General features: G+C 39.7%; 1 protein-coding gene across 1 annotated transcript; it reads right to left on the reverse strand.

Moving 5' to 3' along the window:
* Positions 1 to 1,106: 1,106 nt before the first annotated feature.
* MRPL1 (mitochondrial ribosomal protein L1) lies at positions 1,107 to 21,625 on the reverse strand. The gene is made up of 9 exons (XM_007437059.3): positions 21,506 to 21,625; positions 19,755 to 19,860; positions 18,396 to 18,651; positions 16,962 to 17,045; positions 14,935 to 15,006; positions 11,339 to 11,450; positions 10,031 to 10,131; positions 8,171 to 8,252; positions 1,107 to 1,595 (listed from the first exon to the last, which is right to left on the reverse strand). The coding sequence occupies exons 1-9, from the start codon at positions 21,540 to 21,542 to the stop codon at positions 1,447 to 1,449; spliced, it is 999 nt and encodes a 332-aa protein (XP_007437121.1). The 5' UTR covers positions 21,543 to 21,625; the 3' UTR covers positions 1,107 to 1,446.
* Positions 21,626 to 22,053: the final 428 nt, after the last annotated feature.

The following is a 22,053-nucleotide window of genomic DNA, read 5'->3' on the forward strand; positions in this document are numbered from 1 at the left end:
CCTTCAGATATTGAACCCTATCAAATCTTCCCTCAGCTGTCTCTTTTGTAAGCTGAACATACCCAGATCCTTTAATAATTCCTCATGCTGCTGGGTTCAGCCCTCTTCTGAACTTGCTCGTCACTGGTGCTTTGAACTGTGGTGCCAAAAACTGGACATAGGACTCCAAATGGGATCTGACCAGAGTAGAGGAACAACAACTCAGCTAATTCAACCCCCTGATCAATGCAGGAGCTTCAGTGAATCATAGTTAATTAAGAGAATACCAATGGTGGCTTAGGAATAACATTTTGTCTTGGTGGCTGTTTTAAAACGAACAGTTTCAAAGAGTTTATCATCATCTTTCCCAAATTTTAGGCAGCAGCTCTGTTTGCACAACAGCTTGAGCACCATTGACCAAACTGTGCCTTGCTGAATTTACCAGGTTGATATAACATCTTGAATCATAAAATATAGGGGCTGGCTTCACACCACACCTTTGGCTAAAATGTACCTAGCTAATTTGTGTGTTGTGCAAACAGCTACCCACAATGTTGCAGGACTTCTAGCATGCAAAGGGAAGCAAGGCAAGGCGAAATAAACATATTTAAATCCTATATAAGCCTCTACTGGGGGTGGGGGCAGGAAAGGGATTTATCTGAGTGTGAAACTGGGAGGTTAGATGCAAATTCCTTGTCCCCTGGCTGGTGAGAGTTTAAGGAAAGAACTTCAGGCTTTTAACTATCCAACAGGCCTGATGACATTTTTCTAAACTCAGATGATTCGAAAGACCAAGGTTCCTGTACTACCTGCAATATGTTGTCTACTCTACCTCATTTTAAGCAATGATGAAAGATACTGTTGCTACATGTCCATAATATGTGGACAGAGGATGGGATCTTCCTTAGTATCTGTCATGAATCTCCAAGGCCAGATGCTCTCAGCACTTTTGTCAGAGTGCAAATAGCAGCCATGCCCAACATAACCCACCTTATTAACCTGCCAATGCATTTTATTTTTTCTTAAAAGACCATTAAGATATAAACACTTCATCTGTGGATTGAAAAAGATTAAAGCAAAAACTCGAGGGACACAAGAGCTTCCTAGATAAACAAATAAAAACTGAATACAAGACTTTAAATTTTTAATAATACTTTGTGCAATTACACCTTTTTTACAAACTGAGAATGGTTTGCACTGAAACATTAATGTTAGTGCAGGCAGACTCTCCAGATGTGCTGAGCCTGCAATACCAAAAATTCTGATACATATAGGCCCAAAATTTTGGGGATTGCTGATCTAACAGCTCTAAGGAGCTTCAGTTTTGGAGACAACTGAATTGTTGTCTCTGATATTGGTGCATACTTCTCTTTCAAGACCAGAACTTGATGGAATCCATGGAAGAGCTACAAGAACAACCCTTTATAATTTTTATACAAGGAGAATGACATTTCTGCAACCTTCTCATTATCTGGATTCCTGCTTTTCTTCTTCACTGATGCTTTCAGCTTCTTCCAACTTTTCTCCCAGTGCTTCTTTAGGGAGAAATTGTTCAACTTTTACATCTAAGGCTTCACTAGTTGAACTTCGAATGCTCATACTTGTCACAAAAGGACCTTTAAACAAACAAACAAACAAACAAACAGAAAAGATAAGGGATAAGGGAGCAAGAAGGAAGAATTCAACTTATTTTGGTGCTGCTAGTGATTGCCTATTGACAGAGTGTGGATGATCCAACCCTGACAACATGGTGCAAAATTATTAAAAGAACTGTTGAAAATGGCAAGTCCATGTGAGAGTAAGCAGCTTTAAGCCTCTCATATGTCAATGGAAGAAATTTAAGCAGGTATTCAGTTCTCCCATTAAAATCGGTACGATTTAGAAGGCTGAGTTGAACCACGGACCACATTTGGCATAGTATGTACAATATATTACTGCTTTTGATGAAAGAAAAGAGCTACGGTCCGTGTTAAGCACCTCAATTGTGGGCAACCTTCTTCAGATCAAGAGAAGGGTTGGCCCTTGGAGCCCAAGATTAAAAAGGGAGGTGAAGACAGGGAAAACACTTTTAAAATTTAATTTAAACATGGCTGCATGACCAGGATAAGCCATGAGATTTCAAATATTGGCCATTTTTTGTTTTGCTGTTCGGTTTTGTTTTGTTTTCGTAAACCGCCTCGCGTCCACCAAAGTGGGCAGTCTATAAAACTGTTTCGTAAGCAAATAAATAAATAATAAGAGAAAAGCAGCTGGTTTATTTTTTACCAACAGGGGAGAAGTCAGTCTAAATTCCTTTTATAGTTTTACCCCCTGTCTCTAACGTTCCCACTATCTACTAATGAAGGCAATTCTTCCCTAATTTTGGGGCGTTTTCTATTGCATTCGGTAAATAGGTCTGGCATCCTGTAACATTGCTTCTGTTTGCAGCAGTAACCACAGCTTGGGTCAGGAACTTGGTGGCTAGACCTCAAACAGAGATTCCACCCAGCAGTGGTGCTTCTCATCTATCCACTGCAGTTGATCAAAAAGCAGTCAGCAGAATTCCTTGGCCCTATTGCAAATGTCAACACTACCTGTGAAACGGGTGATTTGTTATGCATCTCACACTCGTGCTATCTACCCTTCCTATCTCTTTTTGCACGAAGGGAGAGGGTTAAAAAGCTTCGGTCCATGGTTTGTAAGAATCCACAGTTAATGATTCATCCAAATTCAGCAAGTGGGGTGGACGGGTGGGTGTTCAAGCTATAGTTTATCAGTAAGTCCGGGCAGAAAACCGTAACTACTTTATAAACTATGTTATAAACAAATGGGCATTTGCTGATTTGGGAAAGTTGCAGTTTCTTTTAAACAGGAAGGGCTGCTTTAAAAGTCTTCCTCTTTATGAGAAGAGGAAGCAACATGTGAACCTGAGGCTGCCTATTGGTTAAGCCAGTGTTTCTCAACCTTGGTGGCTTTAAGGTGGGTGGACTTCAACTCCCAGAATTCCCCAGTAAGCCATGCTGGCTGGGGAATTCTGGGAGTTGAAGTCCAGCCATCTTAAAGCCGCCAAGGTTGAGAAACACTGGGTTAGGTGTAGGTTTACGTTTAGACTTAGCCTGCTGGAATCTCAGGAAAGAGAATTGGTGAAAGGGGGAGTAAGCAGCCAGTTTGAGCTCCCTCTTCACTATCAAAAATCAACACAGTGTGGTTTGCTGCCAGAGTTCATCAGCACACAGCTTGGAAACAGTTTCTATCATGTTCATCGCTGAACATCTGAATATCTGAAAGGAACAAATCAAAAATACCCAGCACTCTTGGCATTTAAACGTTACAAAAAGCATAACCATTAAATCTTAATACTTTTTCCAGGTTGGCCATGCTTGGAAAAATTCCAGAGCAGATGATCAAACTATTGATTCTGTATACACTTTGAAAACAATACAGTGATCATTTATTTGTTGATCATATTTTTTATAGCCGCCCATCTCATAAAAAAGTGACTCTGGGTGGCGGGCAACACTCAATTAAAAAGAAAACCATATAAAATAGTCATTATTAAAACTATAATACTGGTTAGCAAAAATCAGCATGGATTTCTCAAGAACAGGACCTAACAAATCTTATTTCATTTTTTGATATGGTAACTTCATTAAAAATCGTGGGAATGTTGCAGATATACTATCGCTTGGTATTGGCAAAGCATTTGACAAAGCACCCCTTGATATTCAGATCAGCAGACAGAGGGAGGAGAGATAATGAATTTGTGGGTAACTGCTGTGAAGAAGTTCAGAAGTCACTTCTTTATATATTTTTCCTTTTTCTACCTGCACTGTCTTTTCTCCTTCTCCTTTTATCTTTTATCTCTTTCTTTCTTAATTTTACTCTATATAATTTCATGTTTATCCTTTACTTATGTGAAAATCTTTAATAAAAATTATTTTAAAAAAAGATATTCAGATGAGCAGATGGATTAAGTATGGGCTGAAGGGCATGTCTGTCCATAGTTGTTTGAAAAAACTTACTCAAAAAGTACTCAACAAAGTTCCTTAATAAACTAGAGTGAGATGTCAATTCAATTCACAGAATTACAGCATCTTAGAGTTGGAAGTATCTTCAGAAGTCACCTTGTCACATTCTGCTCAGGGTAGGATCTGCTAAAGCATTTCAGACAGATTCTGTTTGAACACTTCCAATGAAGGGGAACAGGCTACTTCATGAGGCAATCTATAACAACTCAATAGAAGAAAAAACCCTGCCTAATCCCCAGGAAGATACACACCTATTCTGACACCAAAACAAGCAGCCACTCGTTAACCCAACCCCACACCCCCACACACACCCCCTAACCCCCCCACCACACACCCCGAATCCCCCCCTCAGATCTCTATACCCACAAAAGGGTCCCCTCATCCTGGGCACAGAGAGAACTGCTCCTGTCTGTGCTCCTGCACTCTGAAGATGCCGGTCACAGGTGCTGGCGAAACGTTAGGAAACAAAACTTCCAGAACACGGCCACACAGCCCGGAAGACCCACACCAGCAATCTATTCCACTGTTTGACAGTTCTTACCATCAAGAAATTCTTCCTAATATTTAAGATGAAACTATTTCCCTACAATTTCAACCTTTTTGGTCAGCCCTTGGGCTTCTATTTTTCAACAATTTCATTAATGAACTGGGTGAATAAGTGAAGGGACTGCTTATCAGATTGGCAGAGGGTACAAAACAAGACAGGACAGCTAATGCCATAGAAGACAGAAGCAGGATTCAAAATTATCCTGATAAATTGTGGGGTTGAAAATAATGGAATTAAATAGAATAGAGACCGATATAAATGTCCTCCTTTCAGAAAAAGAAATAAAATTTGGATGGAGAACACCTGGATTGGTAATAGTTTGTGTGAAAAGAACAATGGAATTGTAACTGATCACTGGAACATCTGGAAGGTCAACAAAGCAGGAAGGCACAAATCTCAGAAAACAAGGGAAATGCATTTATAGACTATTGGACTTTATTTGTTTTTTAAGATTATAAATCATCCCCTTGGCCATTTTCTCTGTAAGCTGTATGGCAAGAACCACAGGACTTCCATGGCATTTATTTAACAAACTCGGGGAACAGTTTTTGCAAATTTTATTTACTGATTTATTTATCATTGAAATAAACTGATTTATTTGTTAGATGACATAGGGTCTGGTTACTTGAGATTGGTTATTGCCAGTCTCCCACAGTTTTTGCCCAACCAATTCGATCTGGCAGGGTTGGCATGGCCAAAGTTCCTTTGATTAAACAATGCCATCTATCAGGACCCCCGAAGCGCATGTTCTCTGTAGCAGCCCCTGCCCTCTGGAATGAGGTTCACCCTGCGATCTGGATGGCCACCCCCCGAGTGGTGTTTTGAAAGGCCAGAAGACCTGGAGAGGGTGATTGTAGGACCCTTTTGGTAGTATGGATTACTTTTTCCTCCTGTCCGGTTTGCCATCTTTTCTTTCTTGTTCTGGTTTATTATTATATTGTTTTATTCCTTTTAATATTGCTTACATGTGAACTGCCCAGAGTCATTGAGAATCGGGCAAACTTTATATACAAATTGTAATAATAACTTTATAATATTTAATGATTATTATTTTATCAATATTAATATTAAATTATTACTAATATTAATATCCTGTCATTCCTTCAACAGCTCAAGGTGGTATACACAGCACTCCTTCCTCCCATTTTTCTCTCCAATAACCCTGTGAGGTAGGCTTTGGCTCCTTGCCATGCACAAACCCAACGAAGCAATTGTGTTGCTCTGGCATATGGCTGACATTTTATTGACTACAAAAATGAAAAGCGGGGAGGGGAGGTGTCTAGTGCTTACAGTGGGGCAAAAAAGTATTTAGTCAGCCACCAATTGTGCAAGTTCTCCCACTTAAAAAGATGAGAGAGGCCTGTAATTTTCATCATAGGTATACCTCAACTACGAGAGACAAAATGGGGGAAAAAATCCAGAAAATCACATTGTCTGATTTTTAAAGAATTTATTTGCAAATCATGGAAAATAAGTATTTGGTCAATATCAAAAGTTCATCTCAATACTTTGTTATATATCCTTTGTTGGCAATGACAGAGGTCAAACGTTTTCTGTAAGTCTTCACAAGGTTTTCACACACTGTTGCTGGTATTTTGGCCCATTCCTCCATGCAGATCTCCTCTAGAGCAGGGATGTTTTGGGGCTGTTGCTGGGCAACACAGACTTTCAACTCCCTCCAAAGGTTTTCCATGGGGTTGAGATCTGGAGACTGGCTAGGCCACTCCAGGACCTTGAAATGCTTCTTACGAAGCCACTCCTTCGTTGCCCAGGCGGTGTGCTTGGGATCATTGTCATGCTGAAAGACCCAGCCACGTTTCATCTTCAATGCCCTTGCTGATGGAAGGAGGTGTGCACTCAAAATCTCACGATACATGGCCCCATTCATTCTTTCCTTTACACAGATCAGTCGTCCTGGTCCCTTTGCAGAAAAACAGCCCCAAAGCATGATGTTTCCACCCCCATGCTTCACAGTAGGTATGGTGTTCTTTGGATGCAACTCAGCATTCTCTCTCCTCCAAACACAACGAGTTGAGTTTAGACCAAAACGTTCTACTTTGGTTTCATCTGACCATATGACATTCTCCCAATCCTCTTCTGGATCATCCAAATGCTCTCTAGCAAACTTCAGACAGGCCCGGACATGTACTGGCTTAAGCAGGGGGACACGTCTGGCACTGCAGGATTTGAGTCCCTGGCGGGGTAGTGTGTTACTGATGGTAGCCTTTGTTACTTTGGTCCCAGCTCTCTGCAGGTCATTCACTAGGTCCCCCCGTGTGGTTCTGGGATTTTTGCTCACTGTTCTTGTGATCATTTTGACCCCACAGGGTGAGATCTTGCGTGGAGCCCCAGGTCGAGGGAGATTATCAGTGGTCTTGTATGTCTTCCATTTTCTAATTATTGCTCCCACAGTTGATTTCTTCACACCAAGCTGCTTGCCTATTGCAGATTCAGTCTTCCCAGCCTGGTGCAGGTCTACAATTTTGTTTCTGGTGTCCTTCGACAGCTCTTTGGTCTTGCCCATAGTGGAGTTTGGAGTGTGACTGTTTGAGGTTGTGGACAGGTGTCTTTTATACTGATAACAAGGTCAAACAGGTGCCATTACTACAGGTAACGAGTGGAGGACAGAGGAGCCTCTTAAAGAAGTAGTTACAGTCTGTGAGAGCCAGACATCTTGCTTGTTTGTAGGTGACCAAATACTTATTTTCCACCATGATTTGCAAATAAATTCTTTAAAAATCAGACAATGTGATTTTCTGGATTTTTTGTCCCATTTTGTCTCTCATAGTTGAGGTATACCTATGATGAAAATTACAGGCCTCTCTCATCTTTTTAAGTGGGAGAACTTGCACAATTGGTGGCTGACTAAATACTTTTTTGCCCCACTGTAACTGCATGAATAACATTACCCTAACTGCAGCAAAAAAACCACCCAAAAACCCACTACTACTTTTTTTTCCAGATTCTGCAAACAAAAACTCAACAAACCATTCCAAACCCTGTATAGTACTATCAGTAGCCTCTGCAGGCAAAACAGCTTAAAACAGCTTAACTGAAATACTCAAAAGAGCTGCAACACTCAAAGCAATGTCCTTGAAAAAGGTCAGATTTTGTTCTGAGGCCAGAACAAAATGGCGCATTCTGCACTGACCTTAAAACAAAACTCTCAGAACCCAAACATTTTATTTTGAGCTCAGAACATTCAACATGGTTGCTCAAGGTCAAAACATTTCAAGATAGAAACATCCTGCACTAAAATTTCCCATCCTAGGCTGTTGCAGGTAGAAATTATTTTTTTAATGAGTAATTATTCTGTAGGAGGGAAAAAATGGGGACTTTTCAGTATAATAATTTTGCCACTTTAAAGGAGAATGCTATTCTCAAAACTCCCAAACAACTTCTCAAAGAATGAAAAGGTTTTTAGAAGTTTCCCTCGTGTGAAGCAAAATAAGTAGCAATGGCATTATTAAGCAATTTTTGCCTGACATTCTGCCTGTTACCGTTTTCTATTGGCAGTGTATATCGCTTTTTTTACAGTTTTCTCCTTGACATCAGCAAGATGCTTCCCCCATCTTACAGTATATTCATCCGAGTAATATCAGCATCAACTAAGACATTTTTAAAAAGAGTGGCTCACCATATTTCAAAGGTTTGCGTTTACAAATGTCCTTAATAATTGTGTCCAGATTGGCAAGTATCTGATCATTAGGCATATCCAGCTGAAAAGAGTTAATGCAAAATTAACGAAGCAGAAAACATTAAATGCTGTCAGGTTAATAACAGTTGTAGTGGCTGGGGTAAATATTTAATCAATGCACTGGGCTTTCGTGTAATAAAAGGAAAAACGTTTTCCCATCTATTAAAGGCTCCAAGTGCTATTAATATTATTACTATCATTACTCCAGCAATACCCTGTTGTGAAAAAAGCAAAGGTATCTTCTATTTTTATTCAAACTCAACCACTGTAAATGAATACTGTAGAACCATTATGTAGGTCATCTTTTCTGGGTTGGGGATAAAATATCTGTCCCTCTGTTTTCTGTAAGATTTAATCAACCACAAACAACTAGCAAGCTTAGGGGAAATATACTGTCCTTGAAAAGCAGAATGGAGGAGAGGAAGACAATATGGGGAGATGAAAGCTATGATCTGAAGTAGAAGGTATGTCCATCGATCTCCCTCTGCAGCGGAGAGGAATCTACAGGTTGTCCTAATAGACGAGAATATCTGTAGCTCCGGGTTGAACTGTGAAGTTCTTGATGCTCTCTGAGCTTGGTGGTTTGCTTGCAGATGTTTCATTATCCAACCAGGCAACATCATGATGTTACTTAGTTGGTTAATGAAACGTCTGCAGGCAAACAGCCAAGCTCAGAGAGCACCAAGAACTTCTACAGGTTGTGCCTGGAGATGACTTTAGTTGGACGTTTCTCAGATAATAACCAGTTTCTATGACTCAGTTGAACAAATTGAGGCCGCACACAGAACCCAACTCCTTGTTTACACTTCTCTGGAACCCCCTGCACCCATAATTCCTGCAAATCAGTTTCTGGACATTGGAGGATAAAAAACACATACAAAAATTTGTAGCACAAACCCTAAAATAGACTTAGCATAGTATGAAAAGCAAATTAAAAAACGGGGGGCGGGGGGGAACCCTGGTCTTGTTTTCAGATTTGACTACCAATAGTTATAGGTACTTAGGTGCAATCCCAAAACATCTGGAGCACCACTTGAACACCATTGGCATTGACAAAATCACCATTAGTCAATTGCAAAAGGCAGCTTTACTTGGAACAGCTTATATCCTGCAACAATACCTTTAACCCCATCAAACAACATCTGCCTATCCCAGGTCCTTGGGAAGGACTCGATAGGAGGATAAAAATGCCAAATCCAGTCTAAACATCTGGATGACTGTGTAGCCAACAACAATAATAATGATAATTGAAATGGCTGAAATCTCACTAACTTTGCCTTTCTTGTCTGAAATTTTAGCCAAATTTCATGAGAGAACACTAACAGGATGCAAGATTTCAGCCACTTTACAATGTTTTAAGTTAAAATTGTGGTGTTCCAGAGGTGCCATCTAATTCAAACCTGTGATTTAGAAGATTTTAAAACCAACTTGCAGGATACATTATCCTGCCAACATGGTGATTATTATTTAAGCATTGAAATAAAAACCTAGGATGTATATTATGTGTAGTTCCTTATGAAAGTATTATATACATCTACCTTTCATGGATATTTCAGAAAGAAAACTTCTATTAGCAAAAAAGTAATGCCTTGCTAAACTTTCCATAACAGATTAGACTAACTCTATCCTGCTGAAGGACCCATTTCAAAGTGTTCCTAAAAAGCAAAAACGCAAACTGAAGAAGCAAAGTAGTGCATCTGTGCTTATTTTCAGTCAATCATTAATTTTTAGTAAAGGATTAAACTCTTCCAAACTGAACTCACAGCCAAATCACTGGCCAAAATGCCTTGTAAAACGTACCATTGCAAACGGGGTTTGAATAAGGTTGTCGTCGGTCACTGAATACTCATGGCAGATTTTGAAGAAATTAAGCGTCTCAGCTATATTGTAAGTAATGGTACCTGATTTGAAGAAAAAGCAAATTAGGGTTAAATCCTCTTATATATGCGCCACCCAGCATGGGAGCAGACCAGCTGTTCTCCCATTTCTCTTCCCAATTGGGAAGAATTCCTGGGACTGCCCAGGAACTAAAAGAATGTGAAGAATTCCATGTACACAACAAAGCCTCATGGTCACTGCTTATGAGTTTAATATGTTCCTAACATTGATAACAAAAAACAGGGAAATGACATTAATGCTTATAGTTGGTAAAGTCATCCAGAACTCTGTGAAGCAATCCTTAGAGCAGCCTTTCCTCCTCCCAGTTGTAAAGTTCTCATCCTTATAAAGAAGGCCAGGTTAGAACTTCTTAGAGTTTGCTCAGGCTTTCTCAGTACTATAGCCAGCCCCTGGAATCCTACAAGCATCTCAGTATCTTACCTCGAGACGTCATTATGCAAACTCACTGAAACTCTTGGTTCAATCTGATAATTATCTGCAGTCTCATTCTCTTATTCCCATGTTTATGATAGAAGTCTAGTGTTTTTGAAGAACCTGGGCACTTTACAAGAACCAGTGTGGTGCAGTGGTTAAGGTGCTGGTCTAGGACCTGGGAGATCCATGTTCAAGGTCATCTTCAGCCATGGAAGCTCACTGGGTGACTCATGGCCAATCATTCTCTCACCCAACTTTGGCTAAAGGGCTGCTTTTGTGGGAAAAACTGGAGAAGGGTGCACTATGTACAAGACCTTAAGCTTCTCAGAAATATGGCTGCATAAAAATCCAAAAAATATATCCTAAACCTAAACACCAGCATGCAACCTGGATCACAGAACTCCAGAAATTGCTCTGGGCAGTGAAAGAAGATTTGCACTTCCAAGAGATGTGCGGAGAGAAGCTGTTGAGCTTCCCAGCTTCTCAGACCTGCTCTGCTCTGGGGCCTACCTATCTTCCTTCTTCTTTTGCCAGTTCAAGGTTATAAATGGGTGGATTGGGGAGAAGGAGAAAAAGTTTAGATCTGTAATGGAAACGCAGGCATTTGCTGCAATGTAAATGGAATTTCACAGGTTATATGCATTGTTGAAGTCACTTCTGTAATGAAGGTACAATGTAGAAAATGCCCATTGCAGCTCAATCCTATATATTTTGTCTAATGATTAAGTCCTACCAAATTATAGTGAAGTCATGTTTTTATAGACTTTAGATCCTTAAGAAACATCCTCTTCTTACCATTTCTTGTGGCAGGGTACTTTTGTTTCAGAAAATTCCTTAAAGGATTAATTTTGGTTGACATCTCAGGCACAGTGATATAAAAATCTGCCTCGATTTCCTCATTTAAAATCTGAAAGTCCATTAAAAAAAAAAGGAAGGAGAGAGATCATGATTTACCATTTTGGCTGTTATAATATATATGCAACACAAACCCTTATAAAAAAAAAATCTGATTTTTCCCCCCATGTTTCCTTTGCTACTAAATATAAGAACAATGGGCAGACATAAAACTGAAAGTATGTTAGATGCATTTTCCTTAAATACGACACAATCTCTTTGCAACTCTTTAAATTAAAATAACATAGAGTCAGAATTATCTGAAGTGAAATTAAGCATAATAATCTTTCAGCTCTTTTCTAGATGGACATTTCTTTTTTTGGTATCTCACTAGATCATTGTTTATCCATAGGGAAGGATCCCTGTGGAGATCCATATACTTGTTCTATGAAAAACATAATTTAACAATCAATATTTATGACCAGGGCCATAAATCGTAGACATTTCAAGAATGGTCTAGTTAATGAGATACAAAGAGGGTTTCCAGAAGATGATTACATTGTGGTCTGCAACAATACTGTGAAGTACCTAAACGGCTTTTTCCATTTGTTACTTTCCTGTGGTTTTTTTCACTGATTCTTCCTTTCCTTTCTCTTGTCAGAAGAAATCCACTTAGGGAATACTTAAATAGCCGATATACATTTTTTTGCCAGTCCTTCTAGGAATCCTTCATTCAGAAGTGTCCTAGGCAAATTCCTACAGGCACGGCTGCATTTTATTTTATTTATTTATTTATTTATTTATTAAACTTATCCCCGCCCATCTCCCCCCAATGGGGGACTCTGGGTGGCTTTTTGACTTTTGTTGGCCCTCGGCATTTTTGCCTTCACGGATGCCCCTCCCTCCATAAAAATAATAGGATTAAAATTATATTTCATATTATTTTCAATATTGAACTACTGCAATGCACTGTACATGGGGCTGCTCTTGAAAACCATCTGGAAACTTCAGTGGGTCCAGAATGCAGCAGCATGGTTATCACCTTTAAAGTCATCCATGGCATAGGACTGGGTTACCTGAGGGACCACCTTCTCCCAAGAACATCTGCCCACCCCATATGCTCCACAAGGCATGCTCCAGGTTCCTTCTTTTAAACCTTGTCATCTTATGGGACCTAGGTAGTGTGCCTTTTCTGTGGTTGCCCCGTCCTCCAGAGGGGGACTCTTCCCCCCCCAATATATGACAGGCCCCAACTCTTCTCACCTTTAAGAAAGCCATTAAGATCTGGGTTTTCTGCCAGGCATTAGGGGCCAGCTGAGTGAGAGTCCCCTTTTCATCGTTTGTTCATTGTTTTGTTATGTACTGGTTGCCATTTTATATTTTATACAGTCGATTCTTGTTATTTGTGGTAGTTCTGTTCTATAAAGTTGCTGCAAACACTGAATTAGCAAATACTGACCCATTGCTCCTAGTTAAATACAGGACACTTGCTTACAGTATGAGAGCTGAAACAAGAAGGGAGAGTGTTGCTCTTCCCCTCTTAACCTTCCAAAAAGCCATGAAGACCTGGCTTTTCCCACAAACATTGGAACAGTGTGAGTCTGGAGTCCAGAAAAGTTGTCTGCTGAATATGAGGCGCCTGTCGTTTTTGGGGGGCACCAATTCTTATGTCAGTTTTATTGTCTTATTATTGTTTGTAAGCCGCCCAGGGTTATGATACATAAGATGGGCAGCTATATAAATCTTTTAAATAAATAAATAAAATAAGAAGGAAGAGGTACTCAGAATAGGGTTCAAATTTCTGTTTTGAAAAATTGCAAGTTCAAAGGAAAAATCTTTGTGCTGTCACACTGCTGGGAGTATAAAAGATGTTCAAACACAGTTTGAATTCTCCAGAGGTATAAAACACAACAATTTATCTGCCCTCATAGGGTCTCCAGAATTTCCACAACTGTGAGACAAATAGGGACACCATGAAATACGAAAAAAATTAGAAAATATACTGGAAGTAGATCCCCCCCAAAATGGGCCATTTCCCAGCTTAACCAAGGGATGTTGTATTAAATATTCTTCCTGAGTTAATACAAGGAGGACATGCATTAGCAACAGAGAGTGCTAAAGAGAGAAAAAATGCATTAAGTTTTTGCTGTAACAGCTTCATACAATTCACGCTGTGATTTGATTCAAGGTTGGAAGAGAGTCACACTTCTGCTGCAAAGCTTAAAGCAGAGCTGTCTGTTCAGCGTAAGACCTTCAGAAATCATAGAATTATGTTTTGGACACAGAATTTAATTCTTAAGATTCTCAGCAGCTGCTGCTGTTCCCCCCCCCCCCTGCTCCAAGAATAACTTATCCTTGTGGCTATAGTGATCTATTGTAAAATGTATGCAGAATGTCAGGGGAATTCCTAAGCCAAAGAAAAGTCCAAATAAGATTTCCAGAAGTCAAAACAAAGGATTTTCAGTGACTTGCGTAAGTCTTACTTCCCATTATAACTAGATGATACAAAATAAATCTTGGCTGCAGATAGAAATCCTGTTAATCACTAAAACTGCCTAGTGACCATCAGCTGCAAACCTCAGCTTTTGTTTCAACAGAATGTATATTACTCTGATGCCAAGACCTGACATATCTTTTCTGAACAGAGCACATCCAACGTCCTGCCTATCGCAGAAGGGCTGACCCAGTACAGGTAGTCCTTGAGTTACAATGGCAGTTAGGACCAGGATTGCCATCACTAAGTGAATGCAGTTGTAAAGCACAAAGTCACATGACCGGATCACTTAGTGACGGCAATCCAGGCAGTCCCAGTTGTCATCGTAACTCAAGATGCGCAGGTCACTAAGTGGGAAGCCGAGGGAATCCCAGATAAGGATCGTGGGGGTGTCGCAGGAGGGTGAGGGAGGTCCTGGGAGGATCAGCACAGGCCACGTGCAAGTTGGAGGAGGGGGTGCTCAGTGCAGCACGAGCTCAGAAGGGCTGGGGAATGAGGACATGGGGTGCATGCGATCGCAGGGAGGCCATGAAAAGAGGGTGTTGGGGTGCATGCATGCGTGTGTGTAATTGCAGGGAGGCCGTGGAAAGAGGGTGCATGCATATTTGTGTGTAAGCACAGGGGGGCTGGGGAAAGAGGGTGCAGAATGTGTGTGAGCGAAGGGGGGAAGGAGAACACGGTGTATGCAAGCAAAGGAAGGCCGGGAGGGGGGAAAACTTACCCCAGTGACTTGCAACCTTCCTTGCTGGCTTTCCATTAACTTTGCTTGGGGGAAGCCAGCAGTGAATGGTGCAAATGGCGATCACATGACCGCAGGACGCTGCAACTGGTCATAAGTGCAAGTTGGTTGCCAGGCACCTGAATTTTGTTCACGTGACTGTGGGGGCACTGCAATGGCTGGAACTTCAAGGACTGGTAGTAAGTCTCCACCGTTGTAACTTCGAATGGTCGCTGAATGAATGGTCACAACTTGAGGACTACCTGTACCAAGCTCTGACCCCAGAAAAAATTATAAAGGAGCTAATTTCAACTTAGATTCAAAGTTTACACATATTTTAAATACCGGCTTAATTAACTCGACTCCTCCTACTATCGCAGCTCCATTTTCTGTTGCTAGTATTGCCTCTTCTGGATCCTGAAAGGAAAAAAATCATTTAGTCAGAAGACACTGGGAATACTGAATATTTCTTTGCATTACCACACCCACTCAAAAAAAGAACATAAAAATCTTTCTGGGCAGATGTAAGGGCATCCAGATTGAGGCTTCCAAATATATTGGGCTTCACCACTCACATAATTCCTAGCAAGCATGACCTACAACCAGGCTAGCTGGATAAGATTGGGGATGGTCCAGCATTTGTAAAAGCTAACAAACTGGGGAAACTGGATGTGAAAATCTATTGCCAGAAGTGGATATATGAAACAAGCTGAACACTCTTGTTATGATGTCATCCATTTGAAGCTCTAAAAAGTGATCCTGGAGCTAAATTCCACCTCCAATGGAATATCAGTTAACAGGGACCCTGTAAATTCTTGGGCACATTCTGTATCAAGCATAGAATAAGATACATATTTGGCGAGGGGTGGGTGCACACACACGTGTAGGAAACTATATGCTAACATCAGTCCCCAAATGCATAATAATAAAGTATCTAGCATCAATTCAGCATCAATTTAATTATGCAATGCTAATGTTTAGAAAAAAGGATGAAGAAAAAAATAGTATGATGATTCTATAGGCATAGCTAGTTTTTCATAATTGTGAAAAAGGACCAAGATATCTTCAGCTGCTAATGGATAAACATCTGCAAAACCTATTGCATTTGTTCTTCCTTGCTGCCTTCTCTATCAAACCCACCTACCCATTAGTTATATAGTATTGTTTATTTTTTATTAAATCTCTGTCAAGTCTATGATTTAGCCGTCATCCACAACCACAACTGAAATGAAGGCTAAAGTGTGCATCCTTCTACCTGGCCACATGAATCTACAGGTAGTCCTTGTTTACCGATCTCTTGTTCAACCACCATTCGAATATGCGATGGCACTGAATGAGTGGTACTTACAACTGGTCCTCGAAGTTCCGGCCATCGCAGCGCTCCCATAGTCACTTGATCGCAATTCGTGTGCTTGGCAACCGGCTTGCATTTACGACGGTTGCAGCATCCTGCGGTCACATGATCACCATTTGCAACCTTCCCTGCCAGCTTCCCACAAGCAAAGTCAATGGGGAAGCCAGCAGGGAAGGCTGCAAGTTGCTCTGGTAAATCCCCCTGGTCTTCCTGCACTTGCACCACACCATCCACCCCCCTCTGGTGTTCCTGTGCTCATGCATGGCCTGCACCAGGCCTCCCAACCCCTCCGTGCAGCCCTCACGCACTCCTTACCTGGGATTCCCACTGCTTCTTGCTTAATGATCTGCGTGTCTTGGAGTTACAATGGCAACCGGGACTGCCAGGATTGTCGTCACTAAGCGATGCGGCCACGTGACATCACGCTTTACAACCACATTACTTTGCAACAGCAATTCTGGTCCCAATTGCCATTGTAACCTGAGGACTACCTGTATCCTTAATCATATCCTCTCTAAGGATTTAATTTGCTCTAAGGATTTCTATCACCTGTGTCTAAATATACATTAAGGGACGCCCAGGATCCCTTTTCTGTTTTCACTAAAGTTGTGATGGAATGGTTTGATGAAGGCTGCACTCGGGGAGATAAGCATTTCCTTAGCCCCCAACAGGAGCATGGGAAGGCTAAGAAGATGAGACTGGCACCACGGTGTTTTGGCTGGCTGGCTTGGGAAGTATAGATTCAGTCTGGAGAGATTTCTGTCTGAGAGGCTGAAGCTAATAAATGCAACAGAACTGTATCTGTACTGTCTCGTGGAGTTCTTTGGGCTGAACCTGATAAAAGTGCTCTTCCTGCTGATTACACAATAAAAACAAATAAATTGAGTCTCTGCGCATAAAATTCCTGATACCTTAAGCAAACCTCATTCCGCATGCCTCATGGGAACAGAGTTATGCTGTATGCCAATGTAATATGGAGGTGACTGAAGCATCTTTGACTCCATGCTCAATAACTCACCTCAGTAAATACTAAAATCTTGGGGATGACATCTGTGTAACGGTAAGGCAACAAAAAAGTACTAATAAATGGCCCCAGAGTTTTCTGAAAGGTATAAAAGCAAAAGGAAAAAAAACACATTATCTGATTCAACAACACAAATACTTATTTGATATATGAGAAATTTCAATATATATAAAAATGTAAATATATATTTGTAAAATATATATATATATATATATATTACATTTTTTAAACTGTCTCAAGAATAATTCTTAGACTTACAGAGCTCCATTCAAAATATTAATTTTGGGTCATTTTAAAAGCAGTGCCTGAAGTCACTTTTTACTGATATATTTGCTGTGCTTTGATCAAAGTTGGACAACTTTTAGATGTGTGAATTTCAATTCCCGGAATACTCAGCCATGGCCTGACTAGGGAATTGAAGTCCATACATCTGGAAGTTGCCATGGTTTGGAAGTACAATTTTAAGTTGTTTTACTGCTATGACTTGGCCTTGGTTTTATGCTGTTTATATTTCAATGCACTGTGGGGCGGGAGGGGGGAGACATATTGTTTTAAAGTTTTATTAACAACATAATGCTATCTTGTATTTAATTGTTATAGTTGATTGATCTCTTGGGTAGACATGGTCTGGAAAGGGAAGTTAAATGTATATAAAAAAAGAAAAGGTCAGGATTCTTTGCCTTCTTCTTTTCTCAGTTTGTAATCTAGTATTCTCACTGGCTTCAGTTCAGGTAACAGCTATAATAAGATTTTAAAAGTTATTTTTTTAAAAATTAAAAACATATAAAATACATTACAGAATCCAAATAACTAATCAACTAGGACCATAAGCACAAGAAAACTCAATTTATTACATCACTTCATATTTTGCCATTTCAACTATAAAGTGCTCAAGGCAACTAACAATGTAAAACGTAAATTAAATATGGTTAAAAGCACTGAAATTATTAGGACAACTCAAAAGGCCTGAGTAAAAAAGACAATGGAATTTAGAAAAATTCCTCAGTCATTCTTACTCTAATTCCTCCCTAGATATCTTGATTATTTACTTCTAGGACTTCAACACTTTTTAGTTATATGACTCTAAGCAGTATGTAGAGACATATTAACTGTTCAAAGCACCAACCACACAACACAAACGGAACCCCAATTTTTCCCCACCTAATTTTATTCAATCCATCCAATACTTATAACTGCCGAAACATTTTACAGTTTGTCAAAAACATTCTGAATAACTACCTGCTAGACAGCCTAGTCCCTGGTAATAATCTGTTCTGTTAATCCTTACGCTGAGAATTGTTCACAGACTACACAATTTCATTGTTTGACTTGGTTTCAAAAAAACCTCCCTTCTTACAAAATCTCAAAAACGATTCCAGCTACAAAATAAGGCTGTAAAAAAAGGAAACGCTACATACGAGCCAATACCTTCTTGTCCAATGCCATGTCCAAGGTGATGTCAGCATACAATTCTTGGGTGGGGGATGTAAAATCCAGTGGCTGAAATTTCTTCAAGAGCTCTAAAGCCACTTCTGTGTCATAAACTGGTCTTTGATAACACCAGGTCAAATAAACATCATCCTTCGGCTCACGCGGTAAAGGCAATTTATAACGGTCATCTTTGTTCTTAGCCTCTGATGCCTGGGTTTTTTCTTGGGAGACTCTTTTATATTTCTTTTTTGATCTTTAAGGGAACAGAAGCAGTTTTGTTTTACATAGTTCTGCTGAATACAATTTTTTCAAAAATGGCTACACACCATCTTAGAGATAAGAATTGCCTTAATCCACAACAAAACTAGGAGGAAAACACACAACGTATACTATACTAGAAATTTGATTTATTTGAGAAAACTAGGTGCTACACTTCTATCCAAAGCCACACCAGTGACCCAGTTATCACTAGGGACAAAGGGATTAGGATTTTCGATTAAAGGGACATGCAGAAGAAAAAGAGAGAAGCAAAGACAGGAAATTATACCTAAATTAAAAGCATGTTCCCATTTGCAGGTTGGGTCCAAAACTAGAAAATATTAAATAAAGTTCCAGAGAAATAGCTGTTTTCTCTTACATTTCAACAAGTTCAGCTCTGGGGAGTCCTTGGTGCTCTCTGAGCTTGGTTGTTTGCTTGCAGACATTTCATTACCCAACTAGGTAACATCATCAATATATAATGACATATATTCTCTTCTATTGGAAAGTTCAACTCTATTTCATGACAAACTTTTAGGAACTAGAAAGATCCGTCTATGTTTTAGCTATTTCCTGACAAATATAGATATGCGATTAATATGGGTGGAAAATATTTAAAATTATTAATTTTTAAGCTCTCGTCATTTGTCTCAGTGGATGGATGATGAAATTAGAGGGGAAAAATCTGACTCCCTTAGAGTTTTAACCTATGACTAATACTGCATGGAACCAGCTTTTGAATATAATTACAAACACAGCTACAATGTTTTCAAGGTACAATCGAAGTGCTATATTTATAAATGCCTCCATAAGAAGCAAATGCATTTCATAATTGCCTGCACAGTGCACCAGAAACAATATGTCATAATCATAGAATTTAACAAAATCTTAGATATGTAGTATATTTTATGTAATAGTGTATTTCATGTAAGAACAGATTGCATATCTGAACTCAGATACTAGTGATATGCTTGTCTGGCCCTGTTCAATATTTCTATTTATGCTACTATGTATGTATGTGTATATGCATGTGTGTGAATGTTTGTATACATGAATGTTTGTACTAACGATTCAAATGAATCCCCCTTATTTACTTACTTTGCAGCATAGTTTCTACTGGGAACCAGTAAGTTAGTAAAACAAGGAAGCACTGCAGAATGCTGAAGAGTTCTAGAGAAAATATGGCTAGGACTCTGAGCAAAAACTGTAGAAAGACAAAAACAGAGAATACATTCTTCTAATAATAGTCCAGAATGAACTATATTGCTAGTCATGTTTTAATTGCATAAGTTGGAAAGGCCTTTCTAAGCCCTTAATAACAGAAAAAGGTCTATAGATGATGCAGTTCTGATATTTGCAAGTACCATAGCATGTTTTGGCAGAACCAGAGAGTGAGGTTTCCCACTCTCAAACCTAGAAATGTATTTTGGATAAAAGTCACTCTTTGTGAGATGGGCGGTATCTAAATTCGAAATATAAACAAACAAACAAACAAATACAGGAGGATTTTTTTTAAAAAGTAAAATAAAGAGCTGTTTACCTTCATTTCACCTGCAGCCAAATGAGGCACAGGAGAAGTCAGCTTTCAACTTAGAATTGCTCTGAGAACTGGCTGACTTGAATATTCTCCTGTTTAGCTTAACTGAAAGCTTCTGGATTCTGACATCCATTTTCTCCACACCGTGCACCTTTTTAGGGCCCCATCACAACCCAGCTCTCTTTTCCTTGTTTTTTGGTTAAACAAGCACGTCCCAATTTGCTCCAATCACTTGATTTTTTTGCAAAACCTTTTTGTACTTCTTTAGAGTGGGACAAGATTAATCTAGGCAAGAATTACCTAAGCAATTAATCCTTTACAAAATGGAGAACAAATAAAGCTTGATTATTCACACACACACACATACACAAATAATTTACTTGCAACCCTTGCAGATTTATATTTAGGAAAGGGGCATTTGTCTCGTTCTTACCCTTCTCCAGGTTCCTTTTCTAAGAAGACAGATACAATCCTTTCATTCTCACTGTACAGAACTTAAGAGTCCTCTTTAATCTCCTAGTCAAATTCTAGGACTTGGTCCAATAAAATGGAGTGGGGGGAACCAGGGTAGGGACGGGAGTCCTAGTAGCTTGGCCAAACTGGCATTTTATGCATAAATCCAAGATAGTTTCTTCAGCACATACATGGGCAGGCATATTTTCTACATTGATGCACAAAGCCACCCCTATTTAATTTTTACAGCTCAAATTCTCCTCCAGGCACAGCCAGCTGGTCAAGAGAAGGAAGGCGCATAAACAGCCCTTGCTCCTCTAAGAGCAGCGTTTATTAAACTTTTTGCTCTCAGGACCACTTTCCCCTTTAAAAAATTATGCAAATACATTCAGCTTTTACTGACCTGTGTTATATGTATTAATATTTACCGTCTTAAAAATTTAAATTGAACGTAGAATGTTTAAATATTTGTTTATATGTTTCATAGAATGTTTATTTATTGAATCATGTAAACACAACCATATTAATCCCCTTAGATATCAACATAAATATTTTTCATGAAAAAACCCTATCTTTTAACAAATTTTTAAAAATGAGAAAAATGACATTGTTTTAAACTTTTGCAAGTATCTTTAATATCTGGCAAATAATTAAGAAACGCTACTCTAGAGCAACAGCCCAATTCTGTACCCACCGTCCCACTGGGAGTCGGGGGGCATATACATTTAATAAATTGTTATTAATGTAAGATCCCAAGCCGAGCCATTCTGAGGAGAACTTAAGCGGGGAAGGGGAGGGGGAAAAAAAAGGCTAGTACGGATTTGGTCACCCAGCCTGCTCGCCAGATCTGGGCTCTCACCTCTCTGAAAACAGCATCTCACTGCGGGCGCCGCCATCTTGGCCAGGAAGGAGAGCCCGCAGGCGCTCTGCCAAAGCGGTCCGGCCGGCCACGCGGAGTCGGCAAGAAAGGTTCCGCCTCAGGGGGAGGAGGGAATGGAACAGCGACGTGGACAGCAAGTTGTTTCATTAACCGGGTTGCGCAAGCAAAGGGCCTCCGGCGCTTATTTGCTTGGGAATAAAGTTTTAACTAAAGCATGGCTTATTAGGAACACACCATGCAGTCCCGCCAGAAGGATCGGGTTTCAACTCCCTGTAGTTTATAAACCATGGTTTGTAGCCAACAGCAGTTTACTTATTAAACCATGGTTAGTTGAATCAGCTTAGCCTGATGTGTGAACCCCACCAACTTTTGCAGTGGGTATGGTTTTATAACGGATTCATTCATTAATGTTAAAATGCTTTTCCAACTATAAATTATTGTAAAGAACATTACAACATGAAAATATTGATTACTGTACAGGAATTATGTTTCACATTGTTTTAAAATTACAGGTAGTCCTCGCTTGT

The sequence above is a fragment of the Python bivittatus genome, unplaced genomic scaffold (assembly GCF_059951505.1).
Source record: "Python bivittatus isolate LINGU-HERP-01145 unplaced genomic scaffold, Pbiv_v1 ctg000070_np1212, whole genome shotgun sequence".
NCBI lineage: Eukaryota > Metazoa > Chordata > Lepidosauria > Squamata > Pythonidae > Python > Python bivittatus.